Genomic DNA, 15,152 nt, shown 5'->3' with positions numbered 1-15,152 from the left:
CACACAATTTTAAGTATATTTATATATATAATTTACAAAATATTTAAGAACTTGTGTCGCTATTTACTTAAGATAAGTGTTAGCAATAGCTGGATAAAACATATGAAAAATTCTTGAGATGAATACAAAAGCGATCACGTCAGCTGCCTGCTGCATAAATAGCTTATCTGTGGAATCTTTTACTATCTCAAGCAGGTTGCCAACCACAATCTTATGCGGCATGCTTATCAGTAGACTTAAGTAGACGTTCACATTTGGCACGCACTGTATAATGCACAGCCCAAATACGAGCACATAAATGAATACATGAAAGGGCTACATTTAATTTACCAAAATCGCTAAGTCATTCTGAAGTCAGTCCGAAGAGTGAGAGTAGTGAGGGACCCGTTGCCGATGCCGAGGGATTTTATTTCTCTATTTTTGTTATTTTATTGTTGTTGTTGTTGAGGGCAGAAACGCGAGGGCGTTTCGGCGCTAAACATGTGCGCGCCTCATTTCTCTGCTCTCACGCTGCGGACTGCGAGAGACAGAGACACAAAGAGAGAGAGAGAGAGAGAGAAAAACAGGGGCAGAGAAATTCCGGCTGGGAAATAAAAGTAACTGTTCACACGTGACGACGCGCTGCGCCGGCGCTCAAAAGTGCGACCCTCGGCGCTCCGTTGTGTGTATGTGTGCATGTGTGTGTGTGTGTGTGTGTTTGTGTGTTTGTGTGTGTGTGTTTTCCCAACACCTTTCTTACACACTTACACTTCCGCACAAATGGGACTGGGACACAGGATACGGTTCTGGCCAAATAGCGCTGCGGTCTATCTCCTATCTATGTTTAAAAGACTTTGCCAGCCCACATCATTTTGATCCGATCTTTATCTTTATGGCAACCACTCGACTCCGCAATCAAGCGGCAATCAATTAAATGCCAGAGAGATCGACCAGGCAGCAAGACGGAACTGAGCTGAGCTGAGCTGAGCCAGACAGCCGGCAATTTAGCGACTGGCCAACTGCCAGCCAAATGCCAAAGTGTACAAAAGTACAGTAAATATTTGAAATCAATTACATTTCATTGTCTACTGCTACTGCTACTGCTGCTGCTACTGCTGCTGCTGTTTGCAATTTCATAACCACAACAAAGCGACGACCGACAGCGGCAGCTGTCTAATGCAATTGGGAGTCTGTTTATAGGACAAAGACAGAGACGGAGAACGTGAGGCAGTAGGCGCCTTCAATTGAACAAAAAATTAATGCAGCCAAAATTGATGCAACCCAAAAGCAAGCGAAATCGCCACAGATCTTTAGATTATGCAGTGCATTTGCTCGAATGGAAATAATAACTCTTCGAATCTAGTTTTAGGACTTGCATAATTATAAGGCCAACGAATTGATATTACTCAGCTTTTCTCTGGGTTAACTTTTAACTGCGATCTATTCCATTTTATCCAACTCATCCCATTCAGCACTTGTTAATTTGCCAAATTCCACTTATTTTCCGCCTTTGTGGGTGGTATTTATCAAAACTCTGCCTTTATCGAACATAATGAAGTGTGAACGAAATATCTTCTCTTGCCTAAAGAATTATTCATGTGTATTTGTGACTATCTTGCATATCTTATCCATAGCTGACGAAAATATTTATGATGCTATGTGTTAAATAAACAATAGGTCGAGGAAAATTTAAACTAGATCAGAGATAGGCAAAACTTTAGCTAGTGCTCTTTTAGTACAAACGGTTATTTCAACGCACCCTATATGCATTGGGGTACTAACCCAGTTTTGGCACCGGCTGCGACAACGCAATGTGAACGAGGCCAGGCTAATGAGCCAACTGCCTGAATGCCAGTGTATAAGGAAACCTGCGCATCTCAACTAGCTGGCAGCCACCTGCCGATGCAACGATCCTAACGGTTAGGCGGCTGATGATGACTTATTTGGCCAATTGGGTGAAGCGGACGGCCAACCTTGTGCCAAACACTTGACCGTAAATAGCACACGCACAGCTCTAACTGTGTCAGCTACATATACAGCAAAAGAAACAGACACAGACACAGACACAGATACAGATACAGATACAGATACAGATACAGATACAGATACAGATACAGATACAGATACAGATACAGATACAGATACAGATACAGATACAGATACAGATACAGATACAGATACAGATACAGATACAGATACAGATACAGATACAGATACAGATACAGATACAGATACAGATACAGATACAGATACAGATACAGATACAGATACAGATACAGATACAGATACAGATACAGATACAGATACAGATACAGATACAGATACAGATACAGATACAGATACAGATACAGATACAGATACAGATACAGATACAGATACAGATACAGATACAGATACAGATACAGATACAGATACAGATACAGATACAGATACAGATACAGATACAGATACAGATACAGATACAGATACAGATACAGATACAGATACAGATACAGATACAGATACAGATACAGATACAGATACAGATACAGATACAGATACAGATACAGATACAGATACAGATACAGATACAGATACAGATACAGATACAGATACAGATACAGATACAGATACAGATACAGATACAGATACAGATACAGATACAGATACAGATACAGATACAGATACAGATACAGATACAGATACAGATACAGATACAGACACAGATACAGATACAGAGATTCGGAAAAACATTTGCTGTTGCTCTGTTACTGGATATGTGTGTGTATTAATTGCCGCCGACAATGCTTCAGGGCAAACCACATTGGCCAATGGCTTGCCTTATTAACAATAACCACAACTTGTTACAGACAAAACCACGATGACTCTCCCTCTCTCCTCCCCACACCAACCTCACAATCCTGCCCCTGAAGCTGTTTACAGCCTCCGGCTTTGTTTGCGCGCATTTAACACACAATTATATTGTGAAGCAGCAGATGGAGTCAGGTAATTTTCAGCTTTAAGTGCACTTCAGTTGTGACGGTGCGTGGGACGTGGGACGTTGGACGTGGTACGTGAGACGTAGCGGGGCCAGAAGCAGTCACTGTATGCCCTTTGACGCTGAGTATCACTCAACAAATACAGCCCAGAGCTCGGGCAAACATTTGTATGTGTTAATCGTTAGACAAACCCAAAACAGAATTAGCTCCATTGGCTCTCAGATTGTTATACTTCTTGAGCAAATGCTCTTTGCTTCAGTAAAATGTTAGGCACACAACTCGGAATCGAAACGCTAAGAGGGGATACTGAAAATTTCACTAATTTTCCACATTTGTGGGTGGAAAGCTTAAAAATGCTGCCAAAAGCATTAGCTAAAATTAAGCTGCACAGCTTTTTATGACATGCTGTTTACAGTCTATGAAAAAAACCCAATTCCACAACATGAATGCATTCAAAATCCGTACTAATATTATGCTCAGTTGCCGTAATCCAATCCTTTCCCTCTTAGTGTTAACCTTTAGCTTTTACTTGATTAATTCAAATTCCAATGAAAAACAGTCTTAGAGTAATTAGGTAATCATTTTATCGCTGAGTAATAGGTAATACTTAGAAAAGGTTTGAGTCGTTAGTCCGGATGCTGTTAGCGCATGCGCTTAGATTAAGAGCTCAAAATGAATCGATTCTTTTTCTACCAAATTATTTTTAAAATTATTTATTTTTAATATTATTTTTATTATTTATCGAAAATACCCATTGCTTGTAGGGTATCTGGGCTGCGATGCGCATGTTGCAATTGCAACCTGACACAGTTGCTCGGCAGTAGACACTCGCACTCTTAGTCCAATCTGTATCTGTATCTTGGCCCGTATCTGTATCTGTATCTGTTACTGTATCTGTATATGGAAGCTTGGAGGCCTTCCAAGCACGCATGCAACGCGCTTTTTGTGCTCTGTGTTTATTAGCGTCTGTTTATTGAATTGTAAATATTTTAACGCTGCATTTAAATAACGCATTGCCATTGACTTTACTGTTCTTCCACTCGCTTTTGTTTTTGTTTTTATTTTGTGTGCATGTGGATCTGTGTAAAAGCATCAGCGTTAAATGCACTTAACCCACTGTTGTCCAATATGTTCATTGTTCTTGGATGTACTCTAAAATATATGTGATTTTTCTTTTAATAATATTTCTTTTACGGAATATATCTCAGAATTTATTCTGATTTTTTGATCAATTTGATATATTGAGATAAAATGTCACCTGATAGACACCTGATATCATTATCATCATTATTGTTAACAACATTTTTTGTCTCCTGTTTCAAGCATACGTATTTTCAATAATTTCTAAAATTTTAATTTCCTTTTTCAGCTTTTTGAAGGTTACCCAAGAAAAATGTTTATATCTTGGAATGGTCAATTTTTCACAAAAATTGAGCCCTACTTAAGCAAATGCGTTTATCAAAAATTCAATTGGAAATAATATACTATACTTTAAACGGAATTCAGAAATTCCTAACTGCACAATAATAAACGTTAAGGGTGAAAAATGAAAATAAATAAATAAACACGAGTTCATGAGCCTTAAAAGATGTGTGAAAACGGGCGGCTTTAATTGGCTAAAAACCCATATTACGAGCATAAAACAAACACCAAAACCGCGGCCTTTCTGACTAAGAAGTGCATTTGTGCATTTATTTGTATACTCTTAATATTTACTTCAGCTGGTATGAATCAATGTTGAACCCAAAATACACACGGAAGTGTTGTTGGTTAAAACAAATAGAAAGTGCAAAACGATTTGGTCATTACTTGAAATCATCCAAACACCGAAGGGTATGCGATTGGGGTCGTGTTTCTTATAAATGTCAAAGTTCTTATGCGAACTGCTAACTGGTCGCACTTAAGGTAGCCAAAGCTACAAATAATGCAGGCTTCGTATGGCAAACACTGATATACTCGTTTTTCTTATTCATATTACAGGGTAGAATAATAAGGAGAGCTACTTCAGTAAATACCAACCACTGATATACTCGTTTCTTTTATGCATATTACAGGGTATAAGCAGAACTACTTATATAATTGCAACCACCGATATTCCCCGTTTTATTATGTACATTACAGGGTATAAGCTGAACTGCTTCAGTTAATTGCGACCACTGATATACTCCATTCTCTTATGCACTCTTCAGGGTATAACAATAGGCAGAGCTACTTTCGTAAATCGCGATCACTGATATTCCCCTTTTTCATTTACTTATTACAGGGTAAAAGCCGCACTACTTCAGATAATTGCACTTTAGCACACACACGTAACTTAAGCATTCTGTCTATCAGCCGCCTGATGTCTCTCTTTCTCCCCTCTCTCTCTCTCTTTTTCTCTCTCCCTCTGTCTCTCTCACTTTTTCTCTGTCTGGCTCGCTCTCAATTTCTTTGTGCGCGTCTTTATCTCTAGCTAAAAGACTAAGAGCTCGCGCGCCGCATCCATGGCTCGTATCTCGGCTTGTCGTCGTTGCTGTCTTCCCCTCCTCCTTCTTCTACTTCTGCTTCTTCTTCTTCATCGTTGGCAAGTGAACGTGCGAAAAGTTAAATGTCTAGAGCAGGCAGATCTTTGCATCCAAGCACTGGGCGCTGTGCTGGGCTGTTGATTAACACGCTCTGCGAAGCTGGCCGAACCGTTCCCGTTGACGAACTTTCAAAGTTCAATAGGCTATCGGGGACTCGGGCATGCGAATGTGAATGTGAATGTGAATGTGAACACTTGGACTCAACGTACATGGGGGACGGCGGCATTAAGTCATAAGAGGCACGGGAAAATTTTCCCATTTGGCATGGGTCAGCTGCATTTGGCTAATAACGTGCCGGTTCAAAGCCAAAATGGACCATTTCCCAGCCAAATGCGCCAGCATCGTTTCAATTTATACACATGCCACATCTATATATACATTCATGTATATATATATATATATATATATATATATCTGCCGAGACGGAATCGTATATTTATTTATATTGTGCATTGAGACACGCTGTGGGCCATTAATTTTGATTGCACACCTCGCAGCTCTGATTGATATTAATGGCATTTAAGAACTTCTGCCGCTGACACAAGAAACCAGACAGTTATATGACACTAAATGGAACATAACATTCCATTGGCCTGTTCTTCAAACATTCGAAAAGTAAAAACAAATTTCATGCATGGCAGCAGATTTTCTTTAAATATAGATCATTTTCGAATTGGAGCAGTGCCACGGCGCATCCCTTAACAGTTTAACAGCTTCCTCATATAATTGGGTTTCATATTATCCATAAAATATATGCAAGTCGTACATATTATTTTTCAATTTTATAGCATTGCTAACTTATTTATATTCAAGTTATTCCAAAAATGAACATTAACCCGCGTGTTTCTTCGTACTTTCTTATCTATATCTCTTAAAACGTTTCTCTTACATATATGAAACATCCAAGAACCTCTCTAGGCTAACGTAACTTATTCATGGAACTAGACATATCTTCTATTCTTATTGAATAGCATTTTAGTGCAATTGTATGAAAGAGGCAGAAGCAAGCATCTGCGACCCCATAAAGTATATACATTCTTGATCAGCATCAATAGCCGAGTCGATCGAGTTATCTTTATCGACACTTGAAAGACTTTTAAGAATGTTCTCATTTCCGCAATATAAAGCTTTCTTATGTTCTACTCTTGCTTCCTTCAGTTATTTCATAAACTTTCGGATTCTTCAACGGGTTTTCCAGCTTCATTAAGCGATGCATGGAACATATATGCACTATCTATTAAACTGTTTTTTTCATTCCATTATCAAAGACGTTAAAATCTTTCTTTATATGCACATAAATATGTACTTTATGCTCATTATGAGCCCTAAATTGTACTTACAACTCTGGTATCATAAATAAACATGAAATTGCTCCCGAAATGGAGCTGCTTGTCAGCACTTTTTTTCTGTATTTTATTTTATACACTTGCCATGGGTACTTAGATATGCTCATTAAATTTGTAACACATCGAAGACATATAGTCTATATATTCTTGATCAATATGAACAGACGATTCGACGTAGTCATGCCATGTCTAATCTCTCACTTCTTAAAACTATCCTGTGCCTTTTTTGGAGCTAACACATTGTTTCATCGAAACACTAATATCATAAAGCTGATCGGTCCAAAACTAAGTGCAAGTATAATCGACTTTTTTTAGAATATCGTCACAAAAACTTGGCATTTACAAGCTATGTACTTCATACATATATGAGTCAAATCCCAACAACATCGTAGTAGTCCAATATCATATGGCTTTAACGCAAGGTTCTTGTCAGCCCTTCTCAGCGAGGGTATTCAATCTTCGGCTTGCCGAAAATATTCGTTCTTTCATACAGAAATATCAACACTCAGTCAGAGCAAAGTTATCAGCTTCAGTTGCAATTCAAGTCTCAGTTTCCGATCGCTCTTGTAACTGCCGCGAAGGCTGTCGGCGGCTGCGGCTGCTGCTCCTGCGTTCTGATAAAAGGATACTTACGCTTATCACTGGCTATCACTTGAGTCACTATCAGCGACTGTCCAAAAAAACTCATAACAATGATGTGTGTGTGTGTTTTTTTAATATCTCGGGTAATAACTTCGCGCGGAGATATGACGTTCCAAAACGACATAACTCCGCGCGGAGATATGACGTTCCAAAACGACATAACTCCGCGCGGAGATATGACGTTCCAAAACGACATAACTCCGCGCGGAGATATGACGTTCCAAAACGACATAACTCCGCGCGGAGATATGACGTTCCAAAACGACATAACTCCGCGCGGAGATATGACGTTCCAAAACGACATAACTCCGCGCGGAGATATGACGTTCCAAAACGACATAACTCCCCGCGGATTCAAAATAGAGGTCGGTGCGAAAATCGAAACTTTTTCGTTGATTTTTTTTAATATCTCGCGTAATAGCTCCGCATGGAGATATGACGTTCCAAAACGACATAACTCCTCGTGGAGATATGACGTTACAAAACGACATAACTCCGCATGGAGATATGACGTTCCAAAACGACATAACTCCTCGTGGAGATATGACGTTACAAAACGACATAACTCCGCATGGAGATATGACGTTCCAAAACGACATAACTCCTCGTGGAGATATGACGTTACAAAACGACATAACTCCGCATGGAGATATGACGTTCCAAAACGACATAACTCCGCGCGGAGATATGACGTTCCAAAACGACATAACTCCGCGCGGAGATATGACGTTCCAAAACGACATAACTCCTTGTGGAGATATGACGTTCCAAAACGACATAGCTCCTCGTGGAGATATGACGTTCCCAAACGACATAGCTCCGCGTGGAGATATGACGTTCCAAAACGACATAACTCCGCGCGGAGATATGACGTTCCAAAACGACATAACTCCGCGCGGAGATATGACGTTCCAAAACGACATAACTCCGCATGGAGATATGACGTTCCAAAACGACATAACTCCTCGTGGAGATATGACGTTACAAAACGACATAACTCCGCATGGAGATATGACGTTCCAAAACGACATAACTCCGCGCGGAGATATGACGTTCCAAAACGACATAACTCCGCGCGGAGATATGACGTTCCAAAACGACATAACTCCTTGTGGAGATATGACGTTCCAAAACGACATAGCTCCTCGTGGAGATATGACGTTCCCAAACGACATAGCTCCGCGTGGAGATATGACGTTCCAAAACGACATAACTCCGCGCGGAGATATGACGTTCCAAAACGACATAACTCCGCGCGGAGATATGACGTTCCAAAACGACATAACTCCGCATGGGGATATGACGTTCCAAAACGACATAACTCCTCGTGGAGATATGACGTTACAAAACGACATAACTCCGCATGGAGATATGACGTTCCAAAACGACATAACTCCGCGCGGATTCAAAATAGAGGTCGGTACGAAAATCAAAACTTTTTCGATGATATTTTTTTAATATCTCGGGTAAATAATGTCTGATTTTAAAATGTTATACCTTTTTGAATGCGTACAGATCCCTACCTTTAATAAGCATTCAAACAAATTAAACATCGTTTTGTTAAAAACAATGTTGTAGACAAAAACCGATTCGTTCGTAATGTCAACCTTTCTGATGATTTTTTGGAATATTTCCGTCAAATAATGTCCGATTTTGGAATTGTATACCATTTTTAACTCGTAAGTATCAGTTCTATCGATTGGCATCAAAAACAAGGATATCCAAAATTTTGACCCAAATCGACAAAATGGCAAGGGGTCAAACGTACATCACGTTTTTTCTCAAAATCGAGGTCGGTGCGATAATGGAAACTTTTTCGATGATTATACCCTGAGCTATAGACTTGAAATTTTAGATGTAGGTGCTGCTAGTGCCTGCGGAGATCGAGTTTGTTTCCGATAATCGATAACTTACTCCGTTTTCAAGCAATCAATAAAAATCGATACCGATATTCTGTTTTTTAAAATAGAATATATATATGCATTTGATGTTGGAAGAAGAGGGTTCAGGGTATTCCCTAGTCGGGAGCTCCCGACTGGAACCTCTTACTGATTTTGGCAGCTCAATAACAAATTTAGCTATTTAACATTGAATTTCAGCTACTTTTTTCTAGCGGCAGCTGGTAACACTGCCAAATGTTCTCGTTATGTGCATCTTTTCAATTTGGCTGTTCCTTGTAGCGGTAGGGGGAAAGAGGGGGGCGTATCTATTAAGTAAAAGATACTTTTTGTTTGTCATGCTTGATTGTTTCCGGCGCGCATGCGCACTCTGGCATTGAAAAATTTCCCTGTACATGTATGTGTGTGTGTGCGTGTGTGCGTGCGTGTGTGTTTGTGCTTAGGTATGCATATGTCACTGTCACTCTTTGGCTCTGTCGCGGCGTTTCTGTATCGGGTGTCAGAAGGTCGTTCGCTCGATTTACATAAGCACTTCTGTGTACGCTTCAAATTCGAGATATTTTGTAAACTAAACGTGAAACTGGCATTTGCTTAAACAAATGCATGGTTTAATAAAAATTCGAAAGAATTTCTAACCTTAGAAGAAGCTAAAAAAGTCAGCTATAAACAACACTTATTATGCTCTCATATCACATTAATTCAGTTTAATATACAATACATTCAAGGAATAACAACTTAATGCCAACTATTGGCTATATCTAACCATAATGGGCAGATGCCAATTTTGGACAAAGATCAAATGTAGGCCGCAACGACAATATTTTTGTTGGCAATTTTCGGCAAAGTTATCTAAAAAGTGAGACATCCAGGAAATGTTCTTACTATCGCTTACCAAATCTCAAGACTCCACATCTTAAAGATTCAGCAAATATTGAGTTTATATTATTAATGGGACATTTTTAATTTTGAGTGAATAACCCAAAATGTGAGACTGGCTTTATGTCTATTTACTATATGAGGAGCAGCGTACCAAATTTCAAGTCTCCAGCTCTTAAAGTTCCTGAGCTCCTGAGTTCGCAAAGCATGCCTATATATTTTATAAGGCCAGAGAACAGAACCATTAAAAAGTGAGATAATCCGGATATGTATTTACTCAATTACAGCCTGCATACCAGATTTCAAGTCTCTAGCTTTTAGAGTTCCCGAGTTCGATGAATATGCACATATACTTTATGGAAACGGAAAACAGAACCAGTGACAATTTCATTTGATGATATATTTTTAATTTTTTTGGGAAGTTATACGAGTTGTAGACTTTCTGAATATGTACATAGCATTTGATAGAGCCTGAATACAAAATTTCAACCTTCTATAGCTCTCATAGTCTCTGAGATCATAGAATACGCATGCATACATACTTTATGGAATCGGCGATGTCGCCGTTTGCCACTCGCATACACTTGCCATATCTAAGGCTCGGGATATTTAATACTTATATAAGTAGTTATATGCTCGGGATAAATAAATATATTTATTATATATGTACATTCATTGGGGTACTTACGAGTTGAAGTTGGTAAAATCGTTGCGGGCCTTGTGCAGCGCAATGCTGAAGCCGAACATGGAATTGCTGGCATGCCGATGCCGTACGTAGCTGGGCAGATCGATGTTGTAGGCGTTTGTTGTCGGGTTTCTGCTGCAGTGCATCATCATCATGAGCAGCAGCAGCAGGGCCTGTAGGCTACACCATCTGCTGATCATGATGTGGCGTGTGTTGTTTCGTTGTTGTTATTCTTATTGTTATTGCTATTGTTATTGTTACTATGGATGTTGTTGTTGTCGCTTCTTTGCTGGCTTTAGCTTTAGATTTTGTTTTTTTTTTTTTTTTTTGTATTTTTTCACACTTTTATTGCATTTTCGTTAATATTGTTGTTGTTGGGCTTGATTGTTGTTTAAACTGTTGCAATAAATTGAATGTTTAGCGTTGCAAATCGCGCATATGGTCAAAACAAACACACACACAAGCACACGCACATACTCAGACACGCACCCACACACATGTGTGCATGCATACATACATAGACAAGCTTTATTTATTTTATGATCTCAAGTTGTCTCTTGTCTGCAACCTTGGCCGAAATGACTTGAGAAACCGCTCAGCTCAGCGAAATTAAAAAGCAGCCGCTAGTGGCAAGAATTGAGACAGCACACACACACACACACACACACGACACACACACACACACGAAATCAAGTTTTTGGACAGATTTTTGGCATTTTGTTATATTTTGTGCGATGCTTCGCAGTCACCAAAATTCTTGTTTATTTATGTGCTTAGCTTTTGATTCTTTCATTGGCGCGCTCTCCGCTTGTCACCGCAGCAGCAGCAGAAGTAGAAGCAGCAGCAGCAGTGCGTCAGCATTTGCTCTCAGCTAAAATCGTCACTGCTGCTGACGTAACACAGAGAAAACGTAGTAGAACAGGTTGCCAAAATCAAATGACAAGCATTGCCGTTTAGTCAAGTTGCAAACCAAACAGCGACTGCGCAGCCGTGACTGCAAAAATTGCATATGCAATGAAGGTGGCGGCGTCGGCGGCGGCAGCGCTTTAGCGTTGGCGTTGCCGTTGGCGTTGGCGTTTGATAGTGACTGCGCTGCAGCGCAGGTAACATTTGACAAGTGGGCATCATGCACAATTCGCACGTGTGTGTGTGTGTGTGAGTATTGTGTGTGGGCGCCACAACGACAATTCCAAGCTCATTGATGGTTGCCATTCATTGAGCGGCGGCGAACAGTCATACAAACCAAAACAAAACAAAAATACAAATTGCGTTTGCTTTTGTGAAAATATTAAAAATTGACTTGCGGTAAACGCGCCATATGGCCAACGACATTCGATTTAGTACACATACATACATACATGCACACGCATATTGTACATAGGTACACATACATATATATGCATGTATGTACATACATACATTCGATATTAATATGCTGGGCCATGTCTTGCCTGTGCGAGTGTTGACTGTGTGCTAATAAAACCGTTAAATCAGAGAGCGGGGCATATAATTATTGCAACTTTTGCGCCTCTCTACGCTGTTGGATGCTCTTTTTGGGTTACCGTTAAATGCCGAAAAGCGAAAACAGCGCAGCGTCAGAGAGTAGACAAACGCACAGCAACACACACACACACACACACATACATACATACATGGGCGCATACAAAGTCAATACACACGATCGCGATCGTCTAAAAATAAATGTGGCTGAGAGTGCGAAAGAGAGAGGGAGCGCAGCGAGAGCACATACGAGAAATGAGGGCCACATGCTAGAATCTAGAATCGGAGATTTCAAAGATACGATGCGTACGCCCAGTAAAGATATATATACATATGTATATATATACACACATGTGTGTGTCAGTGCATATATGTATATATTTAGTAAATATGTATACCTTAGATCTACTGCATTAGTCAGCGAGACTGTTATAAAAATAAGCTAAACGCTTCAATTGTAGCCAATTCTACAACCAAATTGCTGGGCATTCAAGGCGTTAAGCCTTCGGTAAACCAACAGCTGAGACAACAAATTCTCTTAAAATTAAAAAAAAAAAAAAAAAAAATTTACATGCATATACATATGTACATATGTATGTATATTTAAAAAACACCACAACAATATGTTTGCTCATAATTAACTGCTAGATCAGGCGTGTGTGTGTGTGTGTGTGTGTGTGTGTGTGAAGGTTAAGCTTGAATTTTAGAATATTTAATTAGCTATAACAAATCGAAATACATAAAATAAAACATAATGATAATCCAAGATTTGTAAATGTTTTGTTAGAATATAAAAAACTCTTTTGATATGTTTAATAATAATTAGGGCGACATCCAAAAGAATCGTAATCTCTTTAAGCACACAACAAAAAAAAAACGGTATGCATATAGAACAGTATGCTAATGCATGATTATACAAGCGCGGATCACAGACTTGTTTTTATATTCTCAAAATATTTTAGCTTATGCGTCACTTTTAATTTATTGCACAAAATTTAAAAAAAATAAAATAAAAAATAAATATTCGAAAAAAAAAAAAAAACGATTGGATGTATCAATTAATATAGTATATATATTATATATGTTATTTAATTTACTGCAAAGTCTTTCAGAATCTGAAACTATTCATTGATACACACAGTCGAGAATTTAGACCGTCGCGTGCCGCGTTTTTAACAATTATTATTTGCAATTATTTATTATTATTATTATTATTACGTTTTGTTTGTGTTCTAAAACATACGAAGCCTCAGAACGCAGCAGAATTTGAACAACGACTGCGCGAACAAATTCAAAAGAAAACACAAAAAACTTCAGCTAACATCGATGTGTCTCGGTGTATCTCTGTGTGTATCTCTGTAGCTCTGAGTTTTGTTGTTGTTTTTGTTTTTTTTTTTTTTTCTTATAGTTTTTGCTGTTTTTGTTGCTTGTAGTGTACCTGTGTTCGCTCGCGCCACAGTTCCGGCCCCAACAGCGTCGCCTACTCACAAATAAAAAAATAACAAAAACAAAAAGAAAAAATGAACAAAATTACGGCGAGAGAGTTGAGAGCAAAACGATCTTAGAGCAAAAGCCAAAGTTTTATTAACTGGCAGGTTAGATGTTTGGGGGCTGCTGTGTGGGCTGCACATGATCATATATGTATATATTTACACACACACACACACACACACACACACACACACACACACACACGCTGTTGTTGTTGTTGTTGTCTCTCTTTTGCCATGTTGAGTAGGCAGGCAACATTTGAATGTAATTTACGTTAGCCACAGATTTGTTTCTTTTAGAAAAACCAAAAAACAACAAAGACAAAAACACGATCGTGTTGATGTGTCATTTTTGTATAAATTATGCCTGATATATACGAAAATTATATATAGAGCATAGCGCACGCCCACGCTAGCGGAAAAGATGCTCAGGTGGTCCAAAAAAACAGCGTCAACTTTTGAAAGGTACATATCAATATTTTTTTATATTTAATGCGTTCTTCTATCTCTCTCTCTCTCTCTCCTTAAAATCGGAATTCTAATTGAAATTCAAGTTCAGTTCACAGTTAAAAATTTGTATAAAATATTACGCATACGCAGTGCATGCCCGCACAAATATGTAATTGTTTAGAAAAGCAATTAATACTACAACACGGCAACACCAACAACAACAACAAATGACATTTGAATATATCATCTTGTTCAATATACATATATATATATATATTTATGCATAAGCGACTCTGAGTATTTGTATTTGAATTTAATATATTGCGGAGCGGGTGGTGGCAATCTTTGAGTAGACGGCGGCGCGAAGCTTTGACTGTTTAAATTGCAAAACTTGAGAGCAGCTGTCTGGCTGTAATTGATTGTGATGTGGTCGTTGAGATTGTAATTAAGATGCAATGTTGTTATTATTATCAATATTACACAGCTCACTCGCACTGATACACATACGCACACACACACACACACACGAAAAAAAATAAACAATTAGAACATTTATAACGATATATACGAACAATTAAATGGCATTCAGCTTAGGCAAATGCAAATAATTTTTTAATTCTTAAACTGTTCGTGTAACGGTCTTTTGGCACTTAAGCAAACAACAGAGCGCGCACAGACAACTGTCAAGCTACGCTACACGCGACCGAATAAAGTAAGGGGAAAACGTAGCATAGTTCATAGTTG

The 15,152-nt window shown here is 38.8% G+C and overlaps 1 protein-coding gene across 3 annotated transcripts in view; it reads right to left on the bottom strand.

Annotated features, from left to right (window-relative positions):
- if (integrin subunit alpha inflated) overlaps window positions 1–15,129 on the bottom strand; it is a 41,911-nt gene extending 26,782 nt beyond the window's left edge. For 2 of the 3 annotated variants that reach the window (XM_002055296.4, XM_015170962.3), the window contains exons 1-2: window positions 14,981–15,129; window positions 10,972–11,364 (exon numbers count right to left, since the gene is read on the bottom strand). In XM_002055296.4, coding sequence (XP_002055332.1) covers window positions 10,972–11,168 — 197 coding nt within the window. In that variant the 5' untranslated portion in view covers window positions 11,169–11,364; window positions 14,981–15,129. Of the gene's footprint in view, window positions 1–10,971; window positions 11,365–13,686; window positions 13,800–14,980 lie in introns of those variants that run through there. The other variant, XM_070210995.1, reaches the window with a different exon arrangement.
- Between the last annotated feature and the right edge of the window lie 23 nt (window positions 15,130–15,152).

The sequence above is a fragment of the Drosophila virilis genome, chromosome X (assembly GCF_030788295.1).
Source record: "Drosophila virilis strain 15010-1051.87 chromosome X, Dvir_AGI_RSII-ME, whole genome shotgun sequence".
Lineage (NCBI taxonomy): Eukaryota > Metazoa > Arthropoda > Insecta > Diptera > Drosophilidae > Drosophila > Drosophila virilis.
Note: the sequence above shows the minus strand (reverse complement) of the source record. Positions and strands in the feature narration are given on the sequence as shown.